This window comes from Callorhinus ursinus, unplaced genomic scaffold (assembly GCF_003265705.2).
Source record: "Callorhinus ursinus isolate GAN/ISIS: 27379988/994484 unplaced genomic scaffold, GSC_fseal_2.0 scaffold13, whole genome shotgun sequence".
NCBI lineage: Eukaryota > Metazoa > Chordata > Mammalia > Carnivora > Otariidae > Callorhinus > Callorhinus ursinus.
The window spans coordinates 1,584,583-1,611,790 of NW_027397075.1; the positions used below are offsets into that span (position 1 = coordinate 1,584,583).

Genomic DNA, 27,208 nt, shown 5'->3' on the forward strand with positions numbered 1-27,208 from the left:
GACTTAGCAAATGAGGTTCTTTGTGTCAGCTTGAGTTACTAATACCTTTTGATGGTGGTGATAAAGGAAAGAATCTTATATTATTCCATCTGATACTTAAACAAATGTTCGTTCTGTTTAGGACACCAGTCTTGAACATCCTATTGGCAGTTCTGAATGGCTTTTGTCAGCACACAAACAATTGACCCAGGATATGTCTACTCAGAGGGCAATTCAGACAGAGAAGGAGCAGCAGATAGAAACAGTCTGTGAAACAATTCAGAATCTGGTTGATAATATAAAGACTGTGCTCACTGGTCATAACCGGCAACTTGGAGATGTCAAACATCTCCTGAAAGCGATGGCTAAGGTAAGACTAATACCACTGACACACAGTTAACTCCCTCCTTTTGTAAAATTACAGTACATAAAAATACATAGTTGATTTGGTAAAATAATGACATAAACAAAAACACCTTCTCTCAGGTCACATCTTCCCATTTGTTTGTAATTGAGTTATTTGTGTTTTTATCAACTTTTTTTTCCCTTTTTTAAAGCAGGTTGTAGTATTCTGATTTTGTACTCAGAGAAACTCAGGGTTAAAGAGATTGATTCACCCAAAGTCTATAACTTAACAATAGAGCTGAAACTTGAATGTAGCCTCAGAGTGTTTCGATCTCCCCAAAATCTTTTCCTCCTCCCAACCCTTATTCCTAGGCTCATAGGAGTTTGTCTCCAAAATGATTTCTTCTCTTTTCCCTCCAGTAGCCTATGTAATTTACATAGTAAGGAAACTGAGCCCCCAGAAAAGGCTAAATAACTTCATCATTGCAAAACAGCAGATCATTTAACTTGGGGATTTGTTTTTACTTGGAGTTTTTATTTTTACTGGAAATAAGATTTCTGTAGAAAAGGAGTTCCAGTGTAATAAACAGATTAAACACATATTTGAAAAACACTTATTACTTGTTATCCAAAAGGTGACTGTCTTATGAGTAACTATTGAACCAAATTCCATTTCTCTTAATTCTTACCATACTGAGTCCAGGATGAGGAAGCTGCTCTGGCCGACGGAGAAGATGTTCCCTATGAGAACAGTGTGCGACAATTCTTAGCCGAATATAAATCATGGCAGGACAACATTCAGACAGCGCTCTTTACCTTAGTCCAGGCTATGGGTCAGGTGCGAAGTCAGGAACATGTTGAAATGCTCCAGGAAATAACTCCCACCTTGAAAGAACTGAAAACACAAAGTCAGAGGTAAGAATGCCTTCTGGCCTAAATTGAAAATGTAGTCAGAACATAAGCAAAACATCTGGTATTGTAAGTTTTGCTTAATTCAGCTACGTTTTTTCAGTTTTGTTCATATTTATAAGCAGTTACCTGGTGAAGCATTTCATAAATAAGCTATTTTATTTTGTATTTCAGTATCTATAATAATTTAGTGGGTTTTGCATCACCCTTAGTCACCGATGCAACAAATGAATGTTCAAGTCCAACGTCATCTGCTACTTATCAGCCATCCTTTGCTGCAGGTATGACTTCTCTACTTCAAAAAAGACCTGAATCTTGATCTGTTAATAAGTACACATAGATGCTAAGGTGTTTAATTATACTTTTAAGTGTCTAATATGTTCGTAGTCATCACCTTTTTAAAGGGCTTTTCTGTCACAACTCAAACTGAACACAGTTTGGTTTAATTTTAAAAGTACTTGTGTGAGAAACGGGGCACCTAGGTGGCTCAGTTGATAGGCGTCTGCCTTCGGCTTGGGTCATAATCCCAGGATCCTCGGATGGAGCCCCACATGGGCTCCCTGCTCCGCGGGAAGCCTGCTTCTCCCTCTCCCACTCCCCCTGCTTGTGTTCCCTCTCTTGCTGTGTCTCTCTTTGTCAAACAAATAAAATCTTAAAAAAAAAAAAAAAAAAAGGTACTTGTGTGAGAAAGTAGAAATATCTTGTGTTTAAATCCTCTTTAAATGATTTATGAATATAAAATACATGCTTGTTGGAAAATTTTTAAAAAATAGGAAAATTTGTAGTTTCATTCCAGTTGGAGGTAAAACCATTACATATTTCTTGTTGGACTTGTGTATATATGTGTGCATACACATGCACAAATTGGGATCATTCTGTGAATGCAGTTCTTGTTGCCTTTTCCCACTTAATATTAAATTGGGAATTTCCTTGCCATCAGATAATCTTTTAGAAAATGACTTAATGCCCCAATTTAATATATCATTCTATGTCTTTACCGTATCAATCCCACATCGTTGGACAGTTAATATATTTACAGTTTTTTGATGCCACAACAGCAGTGAGCATCATTGCACAATTTGTTTTTGAATGTCTAGCTCTTTAGGCTGTATTTTTAGGAGGACAGTATTTCAAGGGATAAGGACTTGAAGGTTGTAAAATCGTATTTCTGTTCATGGCTCTACATTTGTAGTTGATGTTTGAGAGAGCACTGCCCTGCTCTCTCCTCTTTGTCTCCCTCCATCTCTTCTGTTTATGTGTGAATTGAGCCACCCACTCTCTCTATAGCAGTCCGGAGCAACACTGGCCAGAAGACTCAGCCTGATGTCATGTCACAGAATGCTAGAAAGCTGATTCAGAAAAATCTTGCCACATCAGCAGATACTCCACCAAGCACCATTCCAGGAACTGGCAAGAGTGTTGCTTGTAGTCCTAAAAAGGCCGTCAGAGACCCTAAAACAGGGAAAGGTAATTAGTTAGAATAAGGATGCATTAAATATTTATACAAAGTGGTGGTTTGACTTAATGTATGTTTCCGTTGCTTCGTAGCTGTGCAAGAGAGAAACTCCTATGCAGTGAGTGTGTGGAAGAGGGTGAAAGCCAAGCTAGAGGGCCGTGATGTTGATCCGAATAGGAGGATGTCAGTTGCTGAACAGGTGACCATTTTTTAAACTTGATGTATCCATTTTAATGCTGCTGAAACAGTACAGGTTTAAGGATACCCCACCCATGTCCTTGGTGGTTCATCAAGAAATAAGGAACTGAAATTTATTTTCAGAATTCAGAAGATTTTGAGTAATGGTAGTTCTGGAGTTGTCAAATAATAGTCACTGTTTTATTCTGATTCTACCCTTTTAGCACATTTCCTTTCTCCCCAGCCCTCTTCTAACAGAAATTTAAGGTGTGACTTGACCCCCTCTCTCTCCTCCTCCAGAGAGCAGTTAAGTTGCATTTTAAAGAGGATTATCTGAAGGTTTCCAGTGAAACCAGGGTGAAGTTTGGGGTGCAGGAATAGTATCTATAAAGTGTTTGGGGGTGTCAGTTTGTCTGAACTCATTACTCTGAAATTTTCTCATTAGTGTTATTAAAATTGTATATATAAATTTGAGAACGAATACCCACCCCCTGCCCCGGCTTTTTATTTTGAAATTTTTAAACCTACAGAAATGTTGTAGGAATGCCCATGTACTCTTTACCTAGATTTAGTAAACCAGTTGTGTTCCTACAGTTGCTTCATCTTTCTGCGTATGTGTGCATACACTGTTTTTCAGAGCCATGTGAGAGTTATACAACACTTCATGCCTAAATATTTCAATATATATCTCCTAAACAAAACATTATTATTAACTCAGGAAACTCACTATTGATGTTGACATTGACTGTTAACTCACATGCAGTCCATATTCAGATTTCTTCAGTTATCCCAAAATGGCCTTTATTGCCTAGCCCCCGGAGATCTAGTCAAGGCTCATCTTGAATTTCATATATACTTGTTCTACTTTAGTTGCCTTTAATATCTAGAGCAGCTCCTGCGGATTTTGTTTTTTTTTTCTTTTATGACATTGACCTTTCTGATGTGTTCAGACCATTTTGTAGAACGTGCCTCACTGTGTATTTGTCCGATATTTTCCTCATAATTAGGAATCAACATTTTTGGCAGGGATACTATGTCAGTGATGTGTCTTTGTGTGTGCCATCTTTTGTGTTATTTAGTTAGGTCATTTGGTCAAGGATAGTGTTCTCCTGAATTCTCCTTTACAGATGTACCTTCTCTTCCGTGGGGTAAAAATTTGAGACTGTGAATATCCTATTTTCTAATGTTTTGACATCCACAATTCAGTTTTAACATTAGCAAGGAAAGGTCTTTTATATATTTTAAATGCTGTTACATAGCTGTGTAGGACCTGAAATTAAACTCTTCTTGGTCAAGAATTATTTCCTTAGAAATTGTCAGGTTTGGGGGGAAAAACCCACAAAACAAAACACATGGATAATGAGTTAGGGGTATCTTTGCTTCAGAAGCTTTCTGGTAGGTTAATGGCTTGTGTACTTTCAGGATGGTCTATTTTTTTTTTTTTTTAAAGATTTGTTTGAGAGAGCGAGAAAGAGAGAGAGTACATGAGAGGGGGGAGGGTCAGAGGGAGAAGCAGGCTCCTCGCTGAGCAGGGAGCCTGATGTGGGACTCGATCCTGGGACTCCGGGATCATGACCTGAGCCGAAGGCAGTGGCTTAACCTACTGAGCCACCCAGGTGCCCTATTTTTTTTTTTTTTTTTTAAGATTTTATTTATTTGAGAGAGAGAGAGCATGCACATGAGCCAGGGGAGGGCAAAGGCTGAGGGAGAAGCAGAATCCCTGCTGAGCAGGACTCTGGGCTCCATCCCAGACAGTGGATCCTGGTCATCCCAGGATCATGACCCTGAGCCAAAGGCAGACCCTTAATGGAGCTTTGGTGCTCCATGACTGTCTATCTTTAGCTGTCTGTTCATTTGTTTGAAGGATGGTTGGCTATGGTGCTTTTTATTGTGTTACTAAATTTCATATGAAAGAGAGTTAATGGGCTCACAGGAGTGGGGTAAGTATAGAGATCTTGATGCACGACTTTTGGTATAAATCATCATTCAGCAGCCATATATTGAGCATTTAACATACAATTGGGCCCTCTGGATTCTGTGGATATAGAGATGATTGTATCTCTTACTATAAAGGAAAATTTAGCTGAGTCAGAATCAGTAGACATTTGTTGAGCACCCAACTGTATTTCAGAATCTGCTATGCACTTTTTTTTTTTTACACTGCTTAGGCATTTACTTAGTGACTTCATGTGTGTACCCCAAGAGCACCTGTGGGGTCAGTGGGGGTTCTGTCTTCATCTAAGGATTTACAAGGCTCAAAGGGATTGTAACTTTCCCAAGACACACGTTTTGTAGGCTGTAGAATTATGAGAGAAGCTCAGGTTACTTAACCATTCCCCCATAGCACCTACACATCTTTTGGGTAATTAATCTGGGTGATTAGAAACTTATTCTTGAACAACTCCTAGAACTCATATATGTCCTTTAAAGGTCTAAATTGTTTAAAATATTCTCCTGCCTACTTTTACAGGTTGACTATGTCATTAAGGAAGCAACTAATCTAGATAACTTGGCTCAGCTGTATGAAGGTTGGACAGCCTGGGTATGAATGGTGAGACAGTAGATGAGTCTGGTTAAGCGAGGTCAGACATCCACCAGAATCAACTCAGCCTCAGGCATCCAAAGCCACACCACAGTCGGTGGTGATGCAACTGGGGGCTTACTCTGAGGAACCCTAGGAAATCTCGGTGCGCTAGGAAGTGAATCCTGCAGGACAGCTGCACTCAGGGATACGCCCAACACCATGGCCTGCAACCCCAGGGTCAAGGGTGAAAGAAAGAAAGCTCACCGCCTGAACATGGAGATTGTCTTTCTGCCACAGAACAGCTGCAAACGTGTCAGGAGGTTAGCTGCAGAAAGAAATCGGGATGCCGCGGAGCACAGAGTGATTTGGAACTCCATTCCACCTGACCCTGTGTGTACAATCCAGGAAAAAACAAACCCCGCTCAGAAACAGAGAAAACTGGGGCCGCGAAGAAATCACAGCCAAGGAAGTTTTGATGCATTCAGATTCTCGTGTAACACTTGTTGCTTGGCAACAGTACTGGTTGGGTTGACCAGTAGGTACAAAAAGACTATGCGATAAGAATTTCAGAAATGGACTGGAAATGGAGAGCTATGTAACAGATACACTACATTGGAAGAACTTACTTCTGAAATGAAGGGAAAAAAAAACTACCCGTTGTCCTCCTCCCTAATCCCACACCATCTATCCACTCCCCCCCTTTACCTGATCTAATAGATTAGCCATCTTTCTAATTTACTTTTATTTCAATCCTTGTATTTCATATGCTTCCATCTCGATGTTGTTAACAATTTATATTTGGAGTGATAAACAGAAATTTCTCCAAAACGACTGATAACATGGAAAATTCAAGGATTATTTAAAGGTCTGATGATCACATACAAAATATAATTCTGGTTATTTAAGTCATTTCTGTGATTCTATCATGTACAGTTTCCAGAATTGTCACTGTGCATTCAAAAGTAATGAATCTAACAGACATTTGATTTAATGTACACTCCCCTTTGCTTATAGTGTGCATTTTTGGGAGGTCATTCAAATTTTCCCTCTTCTGCGATTGCTGTAGTTTCTTTCATAGAAAGTAGCTAATCCAATGTAATCTTTTACCTTTTTAAAAACCAGGATAGAATAGCTATTAGAGTTTTACATAGTTGATGACAGATTAACAATAAAGTGATGTTCTGGTGGAGGTAGAGTGAGATGTTTTTTAATTCAGTTTTCTCATTTGATACTTTTAATTTCCACTTCGTAAATTATAATTGCTTTAGTTTACCTGGCATTTTAGGACATGTACGTGAAACATCAGCAAAGATGAGAACCACCACCATCTTTTCTTATGTTATTAGTCTGTGAAGTACTTTACTTTTTGCACAATTTTAATAGTTTGCTGTGAATTCATAATCAAGGTTTCTTTAAATTTAGTATTGCACTTCAGTATTGTAAACTGAATTGTTGATCCAAAATAAAAATCGAGACTAGAATAGGATTCGTAAAATCACGTATCAACACAAAGTAGAACACAAAATCTTGATTGTTTGAGTACATTTTTCCTGCATTTGAGAGGTTAGGACTGTGATCATTTCTTGTTGCCAGTCTTCACAGACAAACTTGAAGGGTATTAAGGAAAAATTCTACATAGCTCTGGCCTTTTCTGTATTCTGATTGCCACATTAATCTATCTTCACATACCCATGAGAGAATGCATCTCAGTGCTTTTCTAATGCTTAGGCAAGCATTGCAAGAAAGGTGGTATTTTCAAATACCCTTGTGTCTGATAGCAAGTTAAGGAACCTAGTATGTCAAATTTTATTTTCTTCATTCATTTGAACCTTATTTTCACAATCAAAACAACCTATCTGGAACAATAATGCCACACTGTGTTAAGCACGTTGCTTTATTTCATAGAGGCTGTGTGGGAGTTCCTGCATTCATCACTTGATTACCTCTGCTCTCTCAAAAGTCTTTTCATCAACATTCTTTATTGTCGTGAGGAAAAAACTTTTATCACAATGATAAAACAAATTCACTAGTTTGTCCCTACAGGTAGTATTCAGAAATTGCTTTTTCTTTGGTAAAGAAGAATTCATTTTATTGCCTGTGAATTTCAGGCTTCAGAGGTACCTGGCACCTTACCCAAGCAAAAACAAAACAGCTTTATATCAGAAACCTGTGCCTCTGGTAAATTATCCATCACTTTTATTTCAGAATGGTCCCTTAGAGAACAGTGTGGCATATACATGTTTGGTTGTGGGGCAGATGTGAATAACTGAGGACTTATGACTGCACTCTGGACAGTAAGACCCCAGTCCGTGCAGTTTGGCTTCCTCTGGGAAGTCATTCTGCCGAGTAGCCTTGGTATTTTGAACTGTTAACAAGCAAATTCTGCAGATTTAATCACTGATGAAAGGTCCTGGTGATAGAGCAGATTGAGAAGACAGGGCTGTATTTGGGGGATTATCTTGTAAAATAAAGTTCAGAGTGCTTTTGTTATGAAGTCATTTTTGATGATACAGAATACCTGTGGAAAACCAGGGATCTGCTCCTCTCTTTTCCTTTCTCTCTTAGATTCAGGGGGTATAGAATAACCTACAACCTCTTCAATTCAGAGTACCCTTGGAAATGGAAGTTTATCTTGTGTTTTGTTGTCTTTGATTTTCTAAAATTGAATTTTAGTTGGTTATCTCTACAAAGCTGTGGAGGCTTATTTGGTTTATGGAGCTGTGTGTATTTCTCTTTTAGTTTTTCTTTTGTGTCTTGCAGGATCTCATTCTTTCTGGTCATGACTTAACATAGTTTGCTAGATTATTAACATTGTGTCTGGCACTTGTGGTGAGTTGTTTTTGAGCTATGTGAGATTTCTGTGTGTGAACTGATAATCAAGCTCTTGATTGCTTCCCTAAATTGTTTTTTAGAGCCCAAACCCCAGGTTCAGGGTGAGGGTTTGTAATACAAAGAAAAACTTCCATCAGTTCTGCCCTTAACACTTGCCACTATTACCTAAGCTTAGTATGTAGTTTTCTTAATATTGTCTATGTTTGGTGTTATCGGCATTGTTTTTAATTGTAGTTGTTCTGATGTGTGAAATTTAAGGAAAGAGCCATTAAAATATGCCGAGCAGGGCAATGCAAGTACAGCCAAATATTAGAGTTGATGTGCAATCTTAGGTCCTTTTAAATCTGGGGTATTATAGGCAGTACTTTAAATTGAAAAGTCTTCCTGGCCTATTTTCCTCCACATATTTGTAATTACTCTGGGGGCATACTTGTTTTGGCAGTACTAAAATCAAAGGAGCTGGTTCTTCTTTTCTCCTAATTCTTTTCATATTAAAGGAAGCACCTACAATTAGCCTGTTAGTCCTATTCATATACATCAAAAATCAGTGAATGCTTTACTGTTAGCACACGTACCTTTGTTTTAGACGAAATTAGATGAATGTGAAAACCAGTGACCTTCCTTTCTCTATCTTGGGCTTGTAAAATGTCAGTAAGTTAGAGCTAGGACTGCCCTGCCCCGCCTTTAAATCAAGGAGGTAGACTATAGTGATGTAAGGGTCACTTAAAGAAGGTACATTTTATTTTCAATACATGGGTTGTATTAGGAACATTCCTCCGATGGGGAAAACTAGCTTAGTGTTACAAATTTTTCCAAACGTTGCAGAAGGGGAAATCCACTGTATTCTGAACCCCTAAGGGTTTGTTGCACTTTTCCTGCTTTTTAAAAGCCTGGGTAACAGTGTCACCATCCCTTATTTACAAAAGGGCAAATGGACTCTGACTGAGAAGCTCTCCGGGTTCAAGGGTTAGTTGTACAATAGGAACCCCTTGGAGTCCCTTGCTTTTCTATGGGAATTTGGGCTTACTAGGGAAAAGCTGTTTGTTGTGCTACTGTAAAACTGTCATACAAGGAGTTTGATTTTTGAAGATGGTAAACTCAAGGAATTGCATGTTGTTCTGAAATGCAGGCTTGTAGAATGTTTTTCTTTCAAAACAGGCTGATTTTTTTCTTTTCCTGGCAGTCCAAGTTTCAGCTCCTGTTTCAAGTTCTTGTGTCAGTTATTTTTCTGGTTTAAATTTCTCTTATATTTCCACCTGTAATGTCAGTGGCAGCAGCATACTTCACTTGTTAATTTACCCTTACCATCAGAGCAAGTTGAGTTGAACTGAATCTTCCTTGTCCTAGTAACATTGTATAAATAAAGTGGCTTCTCTGTACAAAAGGTTGTAATGCCTCCTGATGGATATAATTTTGTGATTGTATTTAAGATTAAAAGTTGAATAAATCACACCAGCTTCCTGAAAAATGTTTGTAATGCATCTTTTGGAAAACAAAAATACATGCCTACTTTCTGCATATTTGCATTAACACAGCAAAGATTGTATGAAAAACGTTTTTCAGAAAATAAAGTCTTAAAAGATGTAGCATTTAAGCTCTGGATTTATTGGTTGAAGTAGGTTCCAGAAAACTTACTTTTGGAATATGGGTAGAGGTTTGGTTTTTTTTAAAGTATTAATACCTCCAAAAATGTTTTTAAAGCTCAGTTCTCAATGTATTTTTTTTTTTTAAGAATTTTTTTATCTCCACACCCAATGTGGGACTTAAACCACAACCCTGAGATCAAGAGTCACATGCTCTACTGACTTAAGCCAGCCAGGCACCACTCAATTTTTTTTCCTTAAGATTTTAGTTTGACAGAGAGCGTGCGCACGAGAGAGAACACAAGCAGGGAGAGTGGGAGAGGGAGAAGAAGGCTTCCCGCGGAGCAGGGAGCCCGATGCCGCCTGATCCCATAACCCTGGGATCAAGACCTGAGCCAAAGGCAGACGCTTTACAGTCGACTGAGCCACCCAGGCGCCCCTGTAATTTTTTTTTTTTTTAATCCTCGAAGTACTATAGTATTTTTGAGCAGCAGTGAAAATTTTAATTCTATGGGTAAGTTCTAGTATTGTGTAATTTGTTAAGCTTAACTTTGTCAGTATTGAGAAACAAAACCACAGGACATTATTGATATGTGTATTCCCCTGGGGTGTGAAAGCTCTGAAGGAAAATACAATTAAAATGTCTGGCTTATTTTAAATATCTGGAAATCAGATTGCATTTTGTTGCTAAATCATTATAAGAAGATTTATGTTAACTGTGTTGTCATGGGGCACCTTTCAAAAGATCATATCCTCTTTTTATAGTACAAAAACAAAGCTCAAAAGAAAGCACTAAGGCTCAGGTCATGATCCTGGAGTCCCTGGATCGAGTCCCGCTTCGGGCTCCCCGCTCTGGGAGTCTGCTGCTCCCTGTGACCCTCCCCCCTCTCATGTGCTCGCTCTCTGATTCTCTCTGTCTCTCGAGTGGATGAATAAAATCTTTAAAAAAAAAAAAACACTAAGGGTAGGTGTTTTTAAATAATTAAACCAATTGCAAGTTTACAGAAAGAACTTGTACCAGTGCTCCTGGACTGTGAAGTTGCAAATAGGTGTGGGAGCAAATTCTTTGAGTAACAAAAATACTGGGGAGAGGGGAGCCTGTGCTGCTTGAGTTGCTTCAGTTTTTTTCACCTACCTCAATTTCATAAGCTGGTGTTGAAGTCTTAAGCTGTAGGTAGGGAACTTGGGTGAACCAGAAGCATTTTGTAGCAGAGACTGATTTCCCAAAGTAGAAATGTCATTTTTAAAGCATAAAAATTCTGTGGCTTCCTTGGAAGGAGATACTTCTGTGTCTCTACCAAGATTTTGCACTCAGTGCTTAGTATATTCACTATGTGGCTGCGGATTGGGACCTTTTAATTTTCTTTTGAAGAGGGAGGCCAGGGCCTGCTCCTCAAACTTCATAGCTTTAAAATCTCCCCAAATGGGATCTCTGTATCAACTGTTGCATCTTACCTACAAAACCGTATTTTCCCCCCAAAGTGGCCCTTTATTGAAGAGTCCCCTTCCTTTGCAAAGGCACAGACACTCCTCCCACCCCCAAGATCCACAGTAAATTTCACACCCTTCCATGAAACTCATACTGCTCCTGTCCCCACTGGCTTTCTTAGGGGCAGCATGTGTTTTCTTAAGAATCTGGGTAGTTATTTAAGGAATTCTTTTAAAATAAATTTGTGGCATAATATAGGTGATTATAAAAATGATAAAAGGCTGAAAGGTAAAAGCTATGGTAAGGTTTCCTGAAACATCTCTGACCAGGTCAACATTTGGCATGACTGAAAAAGCACTTAATGCATTTTGAAATCTTGCAGAGAAAAGACGTGGAAGTAATTCATCTTAGTATTACCTAGTAGTTACTCTAGTTCCTAAATTACTGATGAATCCCACTGCTTAGCAGAGGGTTTACAGATTTCCTTATCAAGACCTCCAGTGTAAGCAAGGTTCTGTCAAAAACCAGACCCTTCATGGAGAAGGAGCTCGTCGTTTCATAAGTAACCGAAACGCCCCGTCCCACAAAGGTTTTCCCTGAAGACCCACATGAATAAGCCACCTTTGTAAATCGGTGCTTTTTTCCCCAAGTTGGAGAACTATGCCCAGATTCCCTCCTCCTTTCTCCATCTAGCTAAGGCCTTACTCTTAATGGTTAGATGGGATAAACTGCCGACAATTTACAGAAACAGCTCTTTCCACTCGTCCTCAAAACCTCATGGGGTGGGCACAAGTGTCCGCGTCTCAAGACTGGACTAAACAGTTGCCCAGGGGCCGGGCCAGGGCGGCGAGAGCGGCCGCAGGGGGGGGCGCAGCGAGAGCGATGGGCACCGGGCCTCTGATCACAGCGAGGTCAGCGTCACACGCCCATCTCTGCCCTCCGCCTGATAATGCGTGTCCTGTTTCTTCAAGGACTCAATTCCCGCAAATCTCTTTAGCTGCTTTGAACTCCAGCAGAAGAGGGTCCGAGAGCTACCATGGCCGCCACCCCTGATTCTACCGCGGACAGACCAAGGCGCGGTGGGGGGGTGGGGGGGAGGAAAGGCAGCGGCCGTTCAACCGCTTCCGAAAGACCTGGGCGGGGCGTCACACTGCTCCTGGGCACTGGTTGGTTGTTCCTTGTCCCCGCCCCCTCGCCCTGAGCGGCCTCCGTCTCCTTTGACCTCAATTTCAAGCCATGCGCTGGACAGCGGTTGGTCGGGCTCCCCCGAAACTTGAGTTCAATCCACCCAATGAGGAGCGGGCTTCGCGGAGACTGTCGGGAAAGGTGGCTGGCCTATATAAGCGGCCTGCGGGGCGTGCCCTAGCGTTAGGGTTGCTGTGTGGGTCTCTGTGGAAACCTTGTTTGGGGGGCGGTGTGCGCCCGCTAAGGCAGCGCCTCAGGGACGATGGCGGAGGGAGATAATCGCAGCACAAACCTGCTGGTGAGTCGTGAGGGAACCAAGCAGGGCCTCCGGACTTGGGTGGGCTTCTCCTGGCGGCGCTTGCGGCCTCGTTCCTATCACCCGTGGTGGGCCCGGCCCTTCCCTCCCGGTTCCCAGGCGCAGGCGACGACGTCCGCCCCTTGGGCCTCTTGGGTAGGTGCAGTGTGGCGGTCACTAGACGTGTCGACCCCTAACATCCCCTGGGGAAGGTACAAGACGGGGTGAGGAGGGCGCGTGATCTGGCACCGCGAATGGGGAATGAAGAGGAAGTGGGAGAAGGGGGGCGCCTGCGATAAGCCTGGGGTGAAGCCTGGGGCAGAGGGCCGCGAGGGGCCTGTCGAGCGCTTTTGAGCCCCGGGCCCCCAGTCATACCCGAGTCTCCCCCTCTTTGATTTCAACCAGGCTGACCTTTCGTTCTTTTTCCCCCACACTTGGACAGGGGTGGAGGGTCAAAGGGCCGCTGCCGAAATTTGTTAGAGCTGGCACAGCTTAAACCGCAGGGGAGGCTGTGAGCTCAACGCAGGGAACTGGGACCAGGGTCCAGCAGGAAGGACAGTGGGAGGACCTTGCGTTTGTCTGGAGTTTGTAAAGGAGGGGTGTGTGTGTGTCACGGGATGACTTTAGAATAAGCAGGGGTCTGAAGAAACTGCAGTGACGTATCACAGGCGGACAAATTTAACCTCACTACGAGTTTCACGGCTCGATCTAGGCAAAAACGAGAGAGAGCCTTGCCTTTTGTCCGTTGCCACAATGAATAGAGGACCCAAAGAATTTAATCTTTGAAGTTTGACATTCCAAGAGCCCAGGTGCTAATGAATTAAGTGACTTTGCAGGGAAGTTTTGATTGTGCGAGAGATTTTCATTTTGCATTGGTTTCTAGAAATGCATGACCTGTTCGTTTAAACACACACAAACACACTTCTCTTTAGTTAGCATAGTTAGCCCCAGCCAGGTTCCAGTTAAAGAGGATTGCTTGAAGCACAAGGAATTGCCCAAATTCACACAGTTTATTGAAAAGACAGATCCTGGCCTGGAGTTCGGCTGCTCTTTCCAGCAGAGCAGTGTAACTTTAAGGAAAACAAAGCCTTTGGCTTTGGATTTCCTGGGTTCAGATCTTTTAACCTCTCTTGTATCTGTTACTTCATCTGTAAAATGAGGTTTGTAACAATACCACCCTTTTAGCATATTGGGAGGATTAATTAAAGTATAAGCATATAAAATACATAAAGAGTTTCTGGCACATAGTAATCTCATATTTAACTATATCAAGCATGATATATAAAGTCAGAAATGTTGGAGTCACCTAAGTGATGAGTGTGGCACAGATAGATAGCAACTTTATTAAGATTGGGCTGCACTGTCCTCTCTCTTCTGTATATTTCTCAGTGATAACATTTATAAGGGCACATGGGTTTCTGTCAGTTCTTTTTCCTGTACCAAAATCAGTTTAGGGGCTTTTTGCCACATTGACTCATTCCAGAAGTCTACTTTCAGCAGATTGTCAGATTTGCAGAGAAATTTGAAGTCTAACCAAATGTCCTGGTAAGTGTAAGAAGCACTCATTGTATTGAGATATATTGAGCTTAAGATGCCTCATGTAATTTGGTGAAAGTAGTTTTACTTAATTGTGCAACTGATGCCAGCATCTAAATGATTCCATTACACAAAGCTATTTTAAAAATTGAATGCTGTTCAGGGAGAGGCTTTCCTAATGGATTTAGAAGTAGGGGTATAAATCAATGAAATGACAAAACAACAGATCAATTCTCACCACCTGAAAAATGAGCAAACGTAAGGCGATCTAATTTTATATTTTGGGTGCTGCCATTTAGTAATGCATGACTTTGAGAAAGCTAGTTACCCATTCTGAGGTCACTTTCTTTGTTAAATGGGTCTCATTATCCCATACACTATGAGGGGCTCTATAAGGATTGTTACATGATGTATGAAGAGTAGCCCACTGCTTGGACTTGGACGGTGAGTGGTAAATGATAGGTTGGCCTCCTCCCCGCCCCCCGGCCCCACGCATTTGATTTCTGTCTTTGGTACCAAATTTGCAGAATTTTTTAGGAACTAATTTAAGATAGTGACTTGGTTGAGAGCTGTTTTACACTCTTGGTGTCTTAAAAAAATTTAACTCTCTAGGAAGAAATGTTGGGAGTAGTAAAATGATTGCTTTACATGTTGGTCTTATGTAGGCTGCAGAGACTGCAAGTCTGGAAGAGCAGCTGCAGGGATGGGGAGAAGTGATGCTGATGGCTGATAAAGTCCTCAGATGGGAAAGAGCCTGGTTTCCACCTGCCATCATGGGTGTGGTTTCTTTGGTGTTTCTGTAAGTGAGCTATTAAATTACTGTGGATTGTGCTTGTTATTAAAAAGGGCTCAGGTAATACACAGCCTCCATTTTTGAAAGTGCCTTAAGTCTTTTGTAATGTGTAATCTGTAAAGAATGCCTTTTCTTGGAGCAATTCTCCTAGTTTTCAGAATTTGTAGTACTTAGTAAACTTGGTAACTTAAAGCAGTTGAATAAATCAGTGGCTCTCACACTTTTTGGCCTTAGGACCCTTTACACTCCTAAAAAGTATTGAGGACCCCAAGGAGCTTTTGTCTCTTGATATTTACATTAACCATTGCAACTATGATGTCATCACATTCTGAAGCTTCCTGGAAAACCACTTGTGAGAAACTGAGAATGAAAAAGGCAGATAAAACATCTTTGAGACCCAAAAGACTTAAGTGAATAAACAGCTTCAGCTAGTAATAGTAATGACTATGTTTTTCTAACCTTCATTTTTTTTTTTTCTAAAACAGGACTATCTACTATCTAGATCCATCTGTTCTGTCCGGTGTTTCCTGTTTTGTTATGTTTTTGTGCTTGGCTGACTACCTTGTTCCCATTCTAGCTCCTAGAATTTTTGGCTCCAATAAATGGTAGGTGGTATAATGATTTTGCTAATTTCTGTGAAGTTACTGAACCTGGCGGCTGTGATTAGTGTGCTGTAATTAAGCACATAGAATTGTCCCAACTATTGGATACCTAGGGGTTAGGATTGTTGCTTTTGTATGAAGAGTTTCTTAGCCGATTCAGTTATAAATCATGAATTTCCAGTACTTATATCTCCATAGTTCTTTTTATAGTTTAGCATTTATTTATTTATTTTTAAGATTTTAGTTTTGCAAGCGCGAGCAGGAGCCTGGGGGGCGCGGGGTGTAGAGGGAGAAGCAGACTCCCAGCTGAGCCGGATCCTGGGATCATGACCTGAGCCGAAGGCAGGCTTAACCCACTGAGCCACCCAGGGATCTTAGCATTTATTTCACCTTTTTTTCCTTTTTAGACCTTTTATTGAAGTGAGGTTTTTTGAGGTAATGTTTTATCAAGTATTGCAGAACTCGTACTGAGCTTTTCATAGAAATAGTATGTTTATATTTTACATTTATTTTCTTTTTTATTTAAGATACTATGGTTTGCAGGCTATTTTTGAATGAATATAAAAACAGTAACGTAAATTTTTGTCCATTTATTGAGCAGCTATTTATTGAATGTCTACTTTTTTGTTAGGCACTGTTCTGAGTGCTGTGAAATATTTTGACTCTTAAGATGCATCTTGTGTTTAAGGTTGATGTTGACACAGTGTAGTGGTAGTTAGCTAAATGCATAGCAGGTGCTTCAGAACAGATGCATTAAAGTATTTTAACTTCCCTCTGGAATGTTGCATTTCTTACTTTTGATCCAAATAATCAACAAAACTAGATGCTGGAGTAGATTTTTTTTTTTTGGTCCCAGTTGCTTTTCTCCCTTGGTTGTTTAATTTGATCAGTAGTCTACATGTGCCTTTAGTTTTTTTTTGTTCCCTGATAATAGCAAATTATAAAATAATTCTGTAAAATAAATAATTTTAAATACATGCCTTATGGATCTTTAAGAACAAATTTGGACATTTTAGGAAATTTGCTTAAGTTATGGGATAATTAAGCATTTTATTTAAAAATGTTTCCCCTCTAGCAGAAAGGGTTAGTGTTAGGAAATGCCCTTTGAATTGTTTTTCACATGTAGTAATGAGTTAGGCTGCTGTTTTTTGGGCAAGTTTGTAATCATGTAATGTAGCAACTTAATAAAGGAAATCTACTTCTGACCTTGACCTTATTAGTCAGATGACATTCTAATCTGCTAATTCATAACTCCTGGAGAAAAGTTTTCAGAAATAAACACTGGTAGTTTCATGGTAATCAGTATGTGGCTCAGTCCAGAGCAGTTTTATTTTTTGATGTTTTTTAAAATTTTTTGATCTTAATGAGGAAGGAAGAACACTGTTGCATAGCCACAATTCAGCCTTGACCATGGGTGGCGTTTAACATCTAGTTGTTTACAAGAAGTTCCAGGGCTTATCAGGAACCCTTCTGCTGTATCTATCACTGCAGTTTTACAGGGACTGGAACTAGAGGAGCGAAAGGAATCTACCCCCCCCCCCCAGTGTAGGTTCTATGCCAATATATCTGTATAGCAAAGACAGTATAAGGGTGAACTTTTTTTTTTAATCAGAATCCAAAAAACATTAAAAAAGGCTTTCTTGGATTATCTTTTTATATTTTTACTGCTGTTTTGTTTGTATTTTCCCTCACTGGAACTAAATTTATAAAGAATTTGGATTTGAGCTGTTCGTTGCTGCCTTCGCATCAAGTGTATGAAGCCCAGTTGAGGGTATTATGCTTGGAATGGAGTAGTTATTATCTTAGTGAAGAGTGCGCAGACAGAGCTGCAGGGTAGAAACTCATCGTCTTCCTCAAAATAGTGAGACACTGATGGGCTACAACCCAGAATTCTTTTGGATTTGAAAAACAATGTAGGAGGAGAGAAATTAATTTATACTGATTTCTGCATGGCCCATAGTAGCCTTGAGTCTTTTGTTACTATAATTAACCAAACGTGGTTTTAGAAGCACAGATTACCATTGCTTTGTACATACACATGTCTTTACGTAAAAACTTATTCCTGAGTTTTCTTAATGGTACAGAAACTTTTTCATGATTATAAGATAACGTGAATTGTTTTTTATTTAAATTTTATTTAGGGGATAGCTTTTTAAATTTAAGAGGATGATGTATTTCTGTTTACTATAAAGACTTGCTTATAGTGAAGGGGAAAATTTTTTTTGTAGGACCACTGAGCAACAGCAAAGATTCCATGAAATTTGTAGCAATCTGGTAAAAACTCGACGCAGAGCTGTGGGCTGGTGGAAACGCCTCTTTACACTAAAGGAAGAAAAGCCTAAAATGGTACTTTTTTAGTTTTGACTTATTTCAGTAAAGCAAAATTTTAAGATTGGGTCTATTTTTACTTCATTGTAGTCTAATGATAGCCTTTTTAATAGTTTGATATTTATATTCAGTAGTTTGATATTTATCATTATCCATTGGTTTAACTCCTCTTGAGTACATTCATAAATGTTTGTATGAATTAGACTGAATTACTGGAAGTTAAATTCCATTTCCATTTAATTTTGTACTCTAGTGGAGCAAAATTTTTGTTTTTACTTATTGAAATAAAAAGACAAATACTTAAAAAGCATTTGTTCTCTTATCTCTTAGCTTCACATAAGGTCACAATGTGAATTATTAATTGTAAAAGTATAATTTATTGTAAATTAATTTATACAGAGAATTATAGTAATTCTAGGAGGGAATGTGTGTAAATTCCATGAAGTAGATCTAGTGGAGTTTTCTATGGATTTTATATAATATATAAATACCAAGTCTCTTTAAAGAAAAGTGGATAAAGACTGGATTATTTTATTTTCCAACCTTTGAAACAACATCCTACAGTTAAGCTTCCTAGTCTTCTTCTAGGAGCTGATAAATTTTTGTTGTTTTCATTATTCAGTACTTCATGACCATGATCGTTTCTCTTGCTGCGGTTGCTTGGGTGGGACAGCAAGTCCACAACCTGCTGCTCACCTACCTGATAGGTAAGTCTTTGAGGAAGAACTATAGGCATATTCTGGCCACTGAAGTCTGTTTGGAACTTAGTCAACAAATATGTGTGTGTTTATCAAGATTAAGGCACAGATGGAGGATTGGGAATAAAGAGAGATGACTAAAACCCATGTCCTTGTTTTCTGGGAGTTTGTGGTCATACAGTAAATTGAAACATAATAACCAAGGTAGAAAGTGACATGCGAGAGGTAAAAGTAAGCAGTGTGTGTTATTTGAGGTTGAGGGGTGTGATAGCAGAAGTTTCTGGGGATAAATACAATGAAAGTAATGGATTTTTTATTGGTTCCTCCCATTAGAGTGCCTAATAGTCTGGGAAACTACTTCTATAAAATGTAATAATCTAGAGGAAATTAATTGCTGTCTCCTTCATTTTGTTTATTTTTAAGTGACTTTCTTACTGTTGCTTCCTGGATTAAACCAGCATGGAATCATTTTGAAGTACATTGGAATGGCCAAAAGGGAGATAAATAAGCTTCTCAAACAAAAAGAAAAGAAAAATGAATAATGCATCTGCTTTATTCAGTGTAATGAATGGCATATACATTGTCCTTGGGAACAGTTTCTGTTATGCTGTCTGGATACTAAAATGTTACAGAAGTAGCTCTTTGCTCTCCCTCTTTTGCCTTTAGTGCGTAGAAATTCAGACTTGCCGAGTAAGGCTTTATGCATAGTGTCTTCATGTGAAGTGTAGCTGGATGCATTCTCATCAGTTGGCCTTATATGGACAACTCATTTGTGAGTACGACTTGTTTTGATTTTTCTCCACCCAGGTTAATTGCATTCTTACTTTTAGGCAACTTCCTTTAAAATAATATAGTGGTGAACTTCACCTTTTAGTACAGTTAACTGTGACTTTGGATAATTAATTGTTCCAGTTGATCTTTGCTTTAGCTAGATACAAGTTAGTGGTCTGTGGCTACAGGAAGCTGGTTCTACTGTCTGCTTCCACAGTCTGCTTAAACTGCCTGGCTTCATGAATACAGAGACCAAGTTGACCACTTCCAATGAAGAGACCAATTAAGATTCATTCCTCATGCTGTTTCTATACAATGGGAGAAGAATCCTCTGGAATAAAATGAAACCAATTCCATGCCCTAGTATGTGCCGGTTTCTGCCTTTGAAAAACTTAGTAATTTGTAAGAAACATTGATCTTTCCTCCCAAATGGGGAATATGACAGGCTTTGAGCTCGTCTCTCGTTGCTCTTAGACTTCAAGTTAGTAGATCCTTAGAGGCTTTTTAACAGCAGGCTTCCAGAAGTTTGTGTTTAGGATTTTTAGCATATTTTTAATTTCAGGTTTTCAGCCGACTGAAACTAAAGTACATAATAGGTTAAGACTCAGGTCTATGACCTTCACTCCAACACCAGCCAATAAAGGACAGAAGTCTTCCTATACTTAGTCAAGAGTCATTTCAGTAGAAAATAATTTTAGCCTACTAATTTTTCGAGACCAGACTAAGCCTTTGGAGGTAAGCCTCAAGATTCTTATTTGAAGGTAATTGCTGGCTGCTTTGGCCCCCAGAGATTTGGCACAGGAGGTGGTGTTTATGCTGGCATCTGACTTTTTTCCTAGATCTCTCTCTCTGAAGAGTGCAGGGGCTGCTGGGGAGAGCAGACTTTTGGCGACGATAGGTGGCCTCTGGTCTACAGAGATTTTGTAACTGCTTGGAAAGTGTCTTAGAATCATTCTCCCTTTCAGTAGCTAGAAATTTAGAATAGCTGAAATCTGTAGGCATGAACCTCTGAGGGCCGAAAATGTGACATTTGGGAACAGTTCTTAAACTCTGATTAACTAGCTGTAATATAGTTTTGTGAATTTACTGCACTGATGCTGGACCTTGTGGTATATCTGTCCCTAATAAGTGTTTTCTCCCCTTCAATATTACTGTAAACAGTGGCACCCATTGTAGCATATGTTTGATTTTTTTTTTTTTTAATGTTTCCTATGAAAACTACAAACTACCTTAATTTTTACATGTGTTTCCTCATTGTAGATAAGCCTATCTTGCTATCTGGATTTTTTTGTGTATATGTGTTCTACCAATTAACTACTTTGCAGTTTTAATCTTGTATTATTTCTTCTACTTTGTTTTGTGTAAAAGGGGGAAAATAAAAAAGCTGGAATCCCTCCTTGTGTGTCTTCCTTTCTTTTTTATACCTTAGCTGTTAAGGTGTTTACATTGTTTACATGATTGGATTTGTGCATCCGGTTAATGAACAAACCTAGGTGATCATTATGTGCCTACACGGTTCTCTTTAAGAACAGAATGAAAGAAAAGGTATAAATTCATTCCTCCAGCAAACATTCAGGCACCATGCTAGATGGAAAAGGAGACAGTAAGTGATGGCCAAAGATGAGCGTGAGAGGACCACACTGGACGAACAGGCAGGGAACGATGGAGGCCCGCGAGACGTCCTGTCATTATCTCTGCTTCAGGGCCCAGCTCAGAGTTCAGTGCTTGCTTATTGGTGTTTGACTTCTGTCTGCACTTTGAACTCTTAATTATGAAAAATTTTAAATTGGGGGGCACCCTGCTCATGCAGTCGGTAGAGCATGTGACTCTTGATCTCTGGGTTGTGAGTTGGAGCCCCACAATGGGCATAGAGTTTACTTAAAAAAATGATGTTTTTATCAATGGGCCTCATTATTTATACTTCGTGGGTCTTGGGAACAGATTCAAATGACAAGCCCTCTGACCCTTGCCCCTCCCACCAAAAGTTTGGCTTCTTAGAATCTCCTGGGGTTTTGGTGATATCCAGAAAAGGGAAATTTTAACCCGGTCACTGTAGATCTCTCCATGGTCACCTGATATTTGAAGTGCTGGTCTTCTACCATGCATCTGTGATTCATTCTCAGGCTAGTCTCATTTGGCTGGCTTCCCAGGCCAGCTGTGGCCACAGCAAAAGTCCCTTTTTGACATTTGCCTTGGCACCACCTCCAGTGGAGGTCCCATCATCCAAGAGTTTACAGGATACTGAGAGGAGGTCATTTGCAGTTAGTTGTGTGAAGAGTGAATGGGGGCGCTTGGCTGGCTCAATTGGTAGAGCATGTGACTCTTGACCTCAAGGTTGTGAGTTCAAGCCCTACATTACGCATAGAACCTACTTTAAAAAAAAAACAACACTCTTAGTGCCCTGTCTACAGAAAAAAAAAAAAGTGAAGGGATTTTTGAGTTTTTACCAGTTGGTTTTTACCAGCAGTTTATCTTCCACATGTTAACATTTTAACAAGTCAGATCACAGTCCTATTTGAAGATCTCTGAGCAAGCAGGTTCCAGTTTGCCTGCAGCATAAATCACAAACTTGTGAGGCGATTTACAACTGGCCCTCTGTTCTGCCATTCCTTCACCCTGTTTTCCAATTTCAGCCTAGCTATTCTGAGATTTCTATTTGTCTTTATAGGATTCCATTCCCTCCTAGTTCTTGGAGCCGTCTACTGCCTCACACACCCTTCCTATTTTGGGATCAGGTAGTCCTAGATTCAAACCCCATTAAGTAATTTACCTAGTAGCTTAGACAAGAAACCACTTTTTTGCTTTGACTTTTCTTTTTAAGATTATTCATTTGAGAGAGTGAGCAAAAGTGAGAGTGGGGGGAGGGGCAGGAAGAGAGGGAGAGAGAAACTCCCTCCAGCAGACTCCCTGCTGAGCACAGAGCCCAACGTGTGGCTTGACCTCAAGACTTTGAGACCGTGACCCAAGCTGAAATCAAGAGTTGGATGCCCAAACAACTGAGCCCCTGCCTTTTTTTTTTTTTTAGGATTTTATTTACACATTTGACAGAACACAAGCAGGCGGAGCAGCAGGCAGAAGGAGAGACAGAAGCAAGCTCCTCACGGAGCAGAGAGCCGGACATGGGGCTTGATCCCAGGAACGTGGGTTCATGACCTGAGCCAAAGGCAGACATTTAATCTGACTGAGCCACCCAGTGCCCCTGACTTTTTGAATTGAGAGCAAATTGTCAGTTTCAAATTGAATTTAGTTACCTCATTTGTGAAATGAGGGTAAAAGTACAGATCTCATAGAGGGGCATTATACATTTGTTTTGAGGATTCTATGAGTTCATAGAAAGGAAGCACATAGCAGCAGTTTGGTAGCCTTAGCACAATTCAGGACACAGATCAAATGGCACTTCTGTGAAATCTTTAGCAACTTTCCAGGCCAACTCTGCATCCCCACAGCATTTCATATCGGCATCCCATATAGCAAACTGTCTGGTATTGTATTCTTAGAGGTCTGTTTTCCCTGTTGGGATCTGAACCTCTTAAGGTCAGAAACATTGGGGCGCCTGGGTGGCTCAGTTGTTAAAGCTTCTGCCTTCAGCTCAGGTCATGGTCCCAGGGTCATGGGATCGAGCCCCACATCGGGCTCCCTGCTTGGCGGGAAGCCTGCTTCTCCCTCTCCCACTCCCCCTGCTTGTGTTCCCTCTCTCGCTGTCTCTCTCTCTCTCTCTCTCTGTCAAATAAATAAATAAAATCTTTAAAAAAAAAGAAAGGTCAGAAACATCTTTGTCCCCGCAGGGTCTGGTACAACACGGGGCACATGGAAGACACTCAGATGTTGAATGAATGAATGAAGTGTATAAAGAGATAGTGGATGGTGCTATTTTTCTATTTATGTACAGGAAGGCTATTGAAGGAAAGTGGGTTTCTTAACTCCCCACTGTTGCTAATGCCCTCAGTTAAGGTGAACTCCACATTTTTAGTAAACAAAACATTAAGTGTACAGATAATCAGTTAATCAAAATAATTTTCATTAAAAAAGCAAATGGGAGGGGCACCTGGGTGGGTGGCTCAGTCAGTGAAGGATCTGCCTTCGGCTCAGGTCATGATCCCAGGGGTCTGGGATTGAGTCCTGCGTCGAGCTCCTTCCTTAGCGGCGAGCCTGCTTCTCCCTCTCCCTCTGCTGCTCCCCCTGCTTGTGCTCTCTCTCTCTCTTGCTTGCTATCTCTGTCTCTCTCTCTGTCAAATAAATAAGATCTTAAAGAAAAAAATAGGAAAAAAGAAACAGGGCACCTGGGTGGCTCAGTGTGTTAAAGCATCCAACTCCTGATTTCGGCTCAAGTCATGACCTCATGGTTGCAAGATCCAGCCCCAAGTCAGGCTCCAGGCTGGGCATGGAGCCTGCTTAAGATTCTCTCTCTCCCGGCGCTGGGATCGAGGCCCGCATCGGGCTTCCTGCTCAGCGGAGAGCCTGCTTCTCCCTCTCCCACTCCTCCTGCTTGTGTTCCCTCTCTCACTCTCTCTCTCTCTCTGTCAAATAAATAAAATCTTTAAAAAAAATAAAAAATCCATCACCTAACAGCCATCTTTAAAAAAAAAAAAACAAAACTCTCTCTCCTTGGGGTAACTGGCTGATGGACATTAAGGAGGGCACGTGATGTAATGAGCACTGGGTGTTACATGCAACTGATGAATCATTGTACCCTACCTCTGAAACTAGTAATATACTCTGTTAATTAACTGAATTTAAATAAAAAACTGATAAAAAAGAATTCTCTCCCTCCATCCCCTCTCTAAAAAATAAATGAAGGGGCGCCTGGGTGGCTCAGTTGGTTAAGCGACTGCCTTCAGCTCAGGTCATGATCCCAGGGTCCTGGGATCAAGCCCCTCATCGGCTCCCTGCTCAGTGGGAAGCCTGCTTCTCCCTCTGCCACTCCCCCTGCTTGTGTTCCCTCTCTCGCTGTCTCTCTGTCAAATAAATAATAAAAAAATCTTAAAAAATAAAAAATGAAAAAGCAAATGGTCCTTTTGTAATGTAAATTATAAGAGAATTCTATATCCTGGAGATGTACAGAGTTTTGCTTTCCTCAAGGTTCATTTAGGTTATCTCTACAGTGAGCGTGGGGCTTGAACTCACAACCCCCCAGATCAAGTCACATGCTCTACCAGCTGAGCCAGGCAGGCACCCATCAGGGTTCATTTAGGATTTGAGAAGTGGTAGGGGTGTGGTGGGGTGAGAGACTATACCAATAACTAATGTTGATTTAGCCCTCACTCTGCCAGACTTTGTGTTTATTTTTTTCTTACTGAAGTATAGTTGATGAACAATGTTATATTAGAGGTGTACAACATAGTGAATCGACAATTCTGTATATTACAGTGTTCACCACTGTAAGTGTAGTTACCATCTGTCACCATATGACATTATTATAATGTGTTAATCTCTTTTTTTTTTTTTAAAGATTTTATTTATTTATTTGAGACAGAGACAATGAGAGATAGAGAGCATGAGAGGGAGGAGGGTCAGAGGGAGAGGCAGACTCCCTGCCGAGCAGGGAGCCCGATGCGGGACTCGATCCCGGGACTCCAGGATCATGACCTGAGCCGAAGGCAGTCGCTTAACCAACTGAGCCACCCAGGCGCCCAATGTGTTAATCTCTTTTATATGGATTATTTCACCTATCCTCACAGCAACTTCAAGTGATTGTGAGCATCATTCCCATTTTACAGATGGGGAAACTGATTTGCCCATTCATTTATTCATCAAATATGTATGAAGGGCCTATTGTATACCAGATTAATTTTTCTAGAAGCTGTGAATACAACCATGAACAATACTGACCAAATATGTCCTTGCTTGGAACTTAATGGAGACAGGTAAATACACTTCCAATATTTCAGGTGGAAAGTGCTATGGAGAAAACTTAAGCAGGGCAATGGACTTATGGGGAACGGGGAGAAGGCTCTATGAGTGAGTGTGTGTGACTGAATAAAGAGCTGAGGAAAGCTGGGAAACAAGCTTCCTGGCAAATTGAAGAAATGTTCAAGTTAGAGGGGAAAGCAAATGCAAAGGCCCTGAGGTGGAGTATACTTGGGGTGTTCAAAGAAAAGCAAGCTAGGGGAGAATGGTGGGGAATGGTCTTGGTGTGCTGGTGCTTGGAGGCAGGTGTGCACATCACGGAGGACCTTGTAAGCTTTCATAAGGAAATCTGGATTTTGCTGAGGGTGATGCAAGCCCTTGGAGACTGTATGATCTGACTTAGGCTTTAAAAAGGTTATTCTGGCTACCATGTGGGAAAAACGGGTGGTAGAGGGAAGTCAAGGGTGAAACAGCAAGGTAAGTAGGCTATTGCAAATATTTCAGATGTTAGGTAACTAGCCTCAGGTCACTCAGCTGCAGAGAGGGCTGAGCCAGAATTTACTCCCTTCCAGGGTATCAGACCCTGGATTCAAGCAACAGCTAAAACTCCCTGTTGTTTCCATTGTCAAAATACATTGAGTATTTACTACATGTCAGACATCTGGCAAGCCCTTTGCCCCATTATCTCATCTGATCCTCACAATCATTTTCTTTTAAGTGGGCTCCAGGCCCAGCGAGGAGCCCAAGGCAGGCCTTGAACTCACCACCCTGAGATCATGACCTGAGCTGAGATCAAAAGTCCCCCCTCAACCGAGCCACCCAGATGCCCCCCAATAACTTTTAAGAGGGAAGTAGTATTATCAACCCCCAGAGAAAGTAAGAGACTTAACAAAGTTAGTTCTTAATCAACCCTGAGTTATTTATTTATTTATTTATTTATTTATTTAAGATTTTATTTATTTGACAGAGAGAGACACAGGGAGAGAGGGAACACAAGCAGAGGGAGTGGGAGAGGGAGAAGCGGACTTCGCGCCCAGCAGGGAGCCTGACGTGGGGCCTGGTCCCAAGACCCTGGGATCATGACCCCAGTCGAAGGCAGACGCTTAACCACTGAGCCAGCCAGGTGCCCCTGAGTGTTTATTTTGAAACGTTTGCGGCTTCTTCCAAACTGTGTATCCCAGAAGGAGAAAGAATCATTTTGGAGCCCCCGTAAACAAGTTATAAGAGTTAGGGTGAGTCTGGGCACCTGGGTGTCTCAGTCGGTTGGGCGTCTGCCTTCCACTCAGGTCATGATCCTAGAGTCCTGGGATCGAGGCCGCTGATCCGGCTCCTTGGTTGGTGGGGAACCTGCTTCTCCCTCTGCCCCTCACCCCCGCTCCTGTGCACGCTCTCTCTCTCTCAAATAAATAGATAAATAATCTTAAAAAAAAAAGGGAGAGTCATAAAGGTAGCGCCGACTTAAAAAATATTTTTGACTTCTTTTAAAAAATAATCTATACGTAGATTTGAAAAAACAAAGTTGTGTAAGGAGAAAAGCAAGTCTTTCCAGTTCCTAAGGCCCCCTTCAGGGGCAGTTATCGATTTGTTCGGGTCCTTTGAGACCCGCAATTATAAATACCCAAATATAAAAATTTATTCTAAATGGTGAACTCTTATTACAACAGAAATTAGCAAATATCTAGGCCCTTTTCAGTTTTTCATTTTTACAGATTAAATGCCAGAAGGAAGTTACCTCTATCTTTTCTCTTGGTCTCCCCTGGAGCGGTCGATTCTATCGACTCTCTACGTCTCACCCCTTAAGAGGCTCCGCCCCTTCATCCGCCTTCCACCAGGCGCTGTATTTTTTTGGCTCGCCTTTGAAAGTCTCGCGATAGGCCACCCGCTTCCCATAACTCCGTGCGCTCACTGCTCCCGTCCTT

General features: G+C 40.8%; 2 protein-coding genes across 3 annotated transcripts in view; both read left to right on the forward strand.

Annotated features, from left to right (window-relative positions):
* The window catches only part of SMG1 (SMG1 nonsense mediated mRNA decay associated PI3K related kinase), a 104,811-nt gene extending 95,000 nt beyond the window's left edge, over positions 1-9,811 (forward strand). The window contains 6 exon segments of the mRNA XM_025855600.2: positions 122-349; positions 1,028-1,239; positions 1,408-1,514; positions 2,521-2,700; positions 2,782-2,888; positions 5,337-9,811. Coding sequence (XP_025711385.1) covers positions 122-349; positions 1,028-1,239; positions 1,408-1,514; positions 2,521-2,700; positions 2,782-2,888; positions 5,337-5,414 — 912 coding nt within the window. The 3' untranslated portion in view covers positions 5,415-9,811.
* Positions 9,812-12,560: 2,749 nt separating this feature from the next.
* Positions 12,561-20,838, forward strand: ARL6IP1 (ARL6 interacting reticulophagy regulator 1). 2 transcript variants are annotated; one of them, XM_073899454.1, is made up of 7 exons: positions 12,602-12,717; positions 14,198-14,259; positions 14,916-15,049; positions 15,529-15,648; positions 17,874-17,991; positions 18,596-18,680; positions 19,095-20,838. In XM_073899454.1, exons 3-7 carry the CDS (start codon positions 14,967-14,969, stop codon positions 19,211-19,213), a joined length of 525 nt encoding a protein of 174 aa, XP_073755555.1. In that variant the 5' UTR covers positions 12,602-12,717; positions 14,198-14,259; positions 14,916-14,966; the 3' UTR covers positions 19,214-20,838. The 2 variants fall into 2 exon arrangements, with proteins under 2 accessions (XP_025711372.1, XP_073755555.1); XM_025855587.2 differs by lacking the exon at positions 14,198-14,259 and having other exon boundaries at positions 12,561-12,717.
* The last annotated feature ends 6,370 nt before the right edge of the window (positions 20,839-27,208 follow it).

What these genes read in the sequence shown, in the direction of transcription:
- ARL6IP1 (XM_025855587.2), top strand. Translation starts at nt 12,682, where the DNA reads ATGGCGGAGGGAGATAATCGCAGCACAAACCTGCTG. An exon ending in ATTTTTGGCTCCAATAAATG is followed by an intron (nt 15,649 to 17,873) that starts GTAGGTGGTATA and finishes TTTTTTTTGTAG; the next exon opens with GACCACTGAGCAACAGCAAA. An exon ending in AGGAAGAAAAGCCTAAAATG is followed by an intron (nt 17,992 to 18,595) that starts GTACTTTTTTAG and finishes TTCATTATTCAG; the next exon opens with TACTTCATGACCATGATCGT.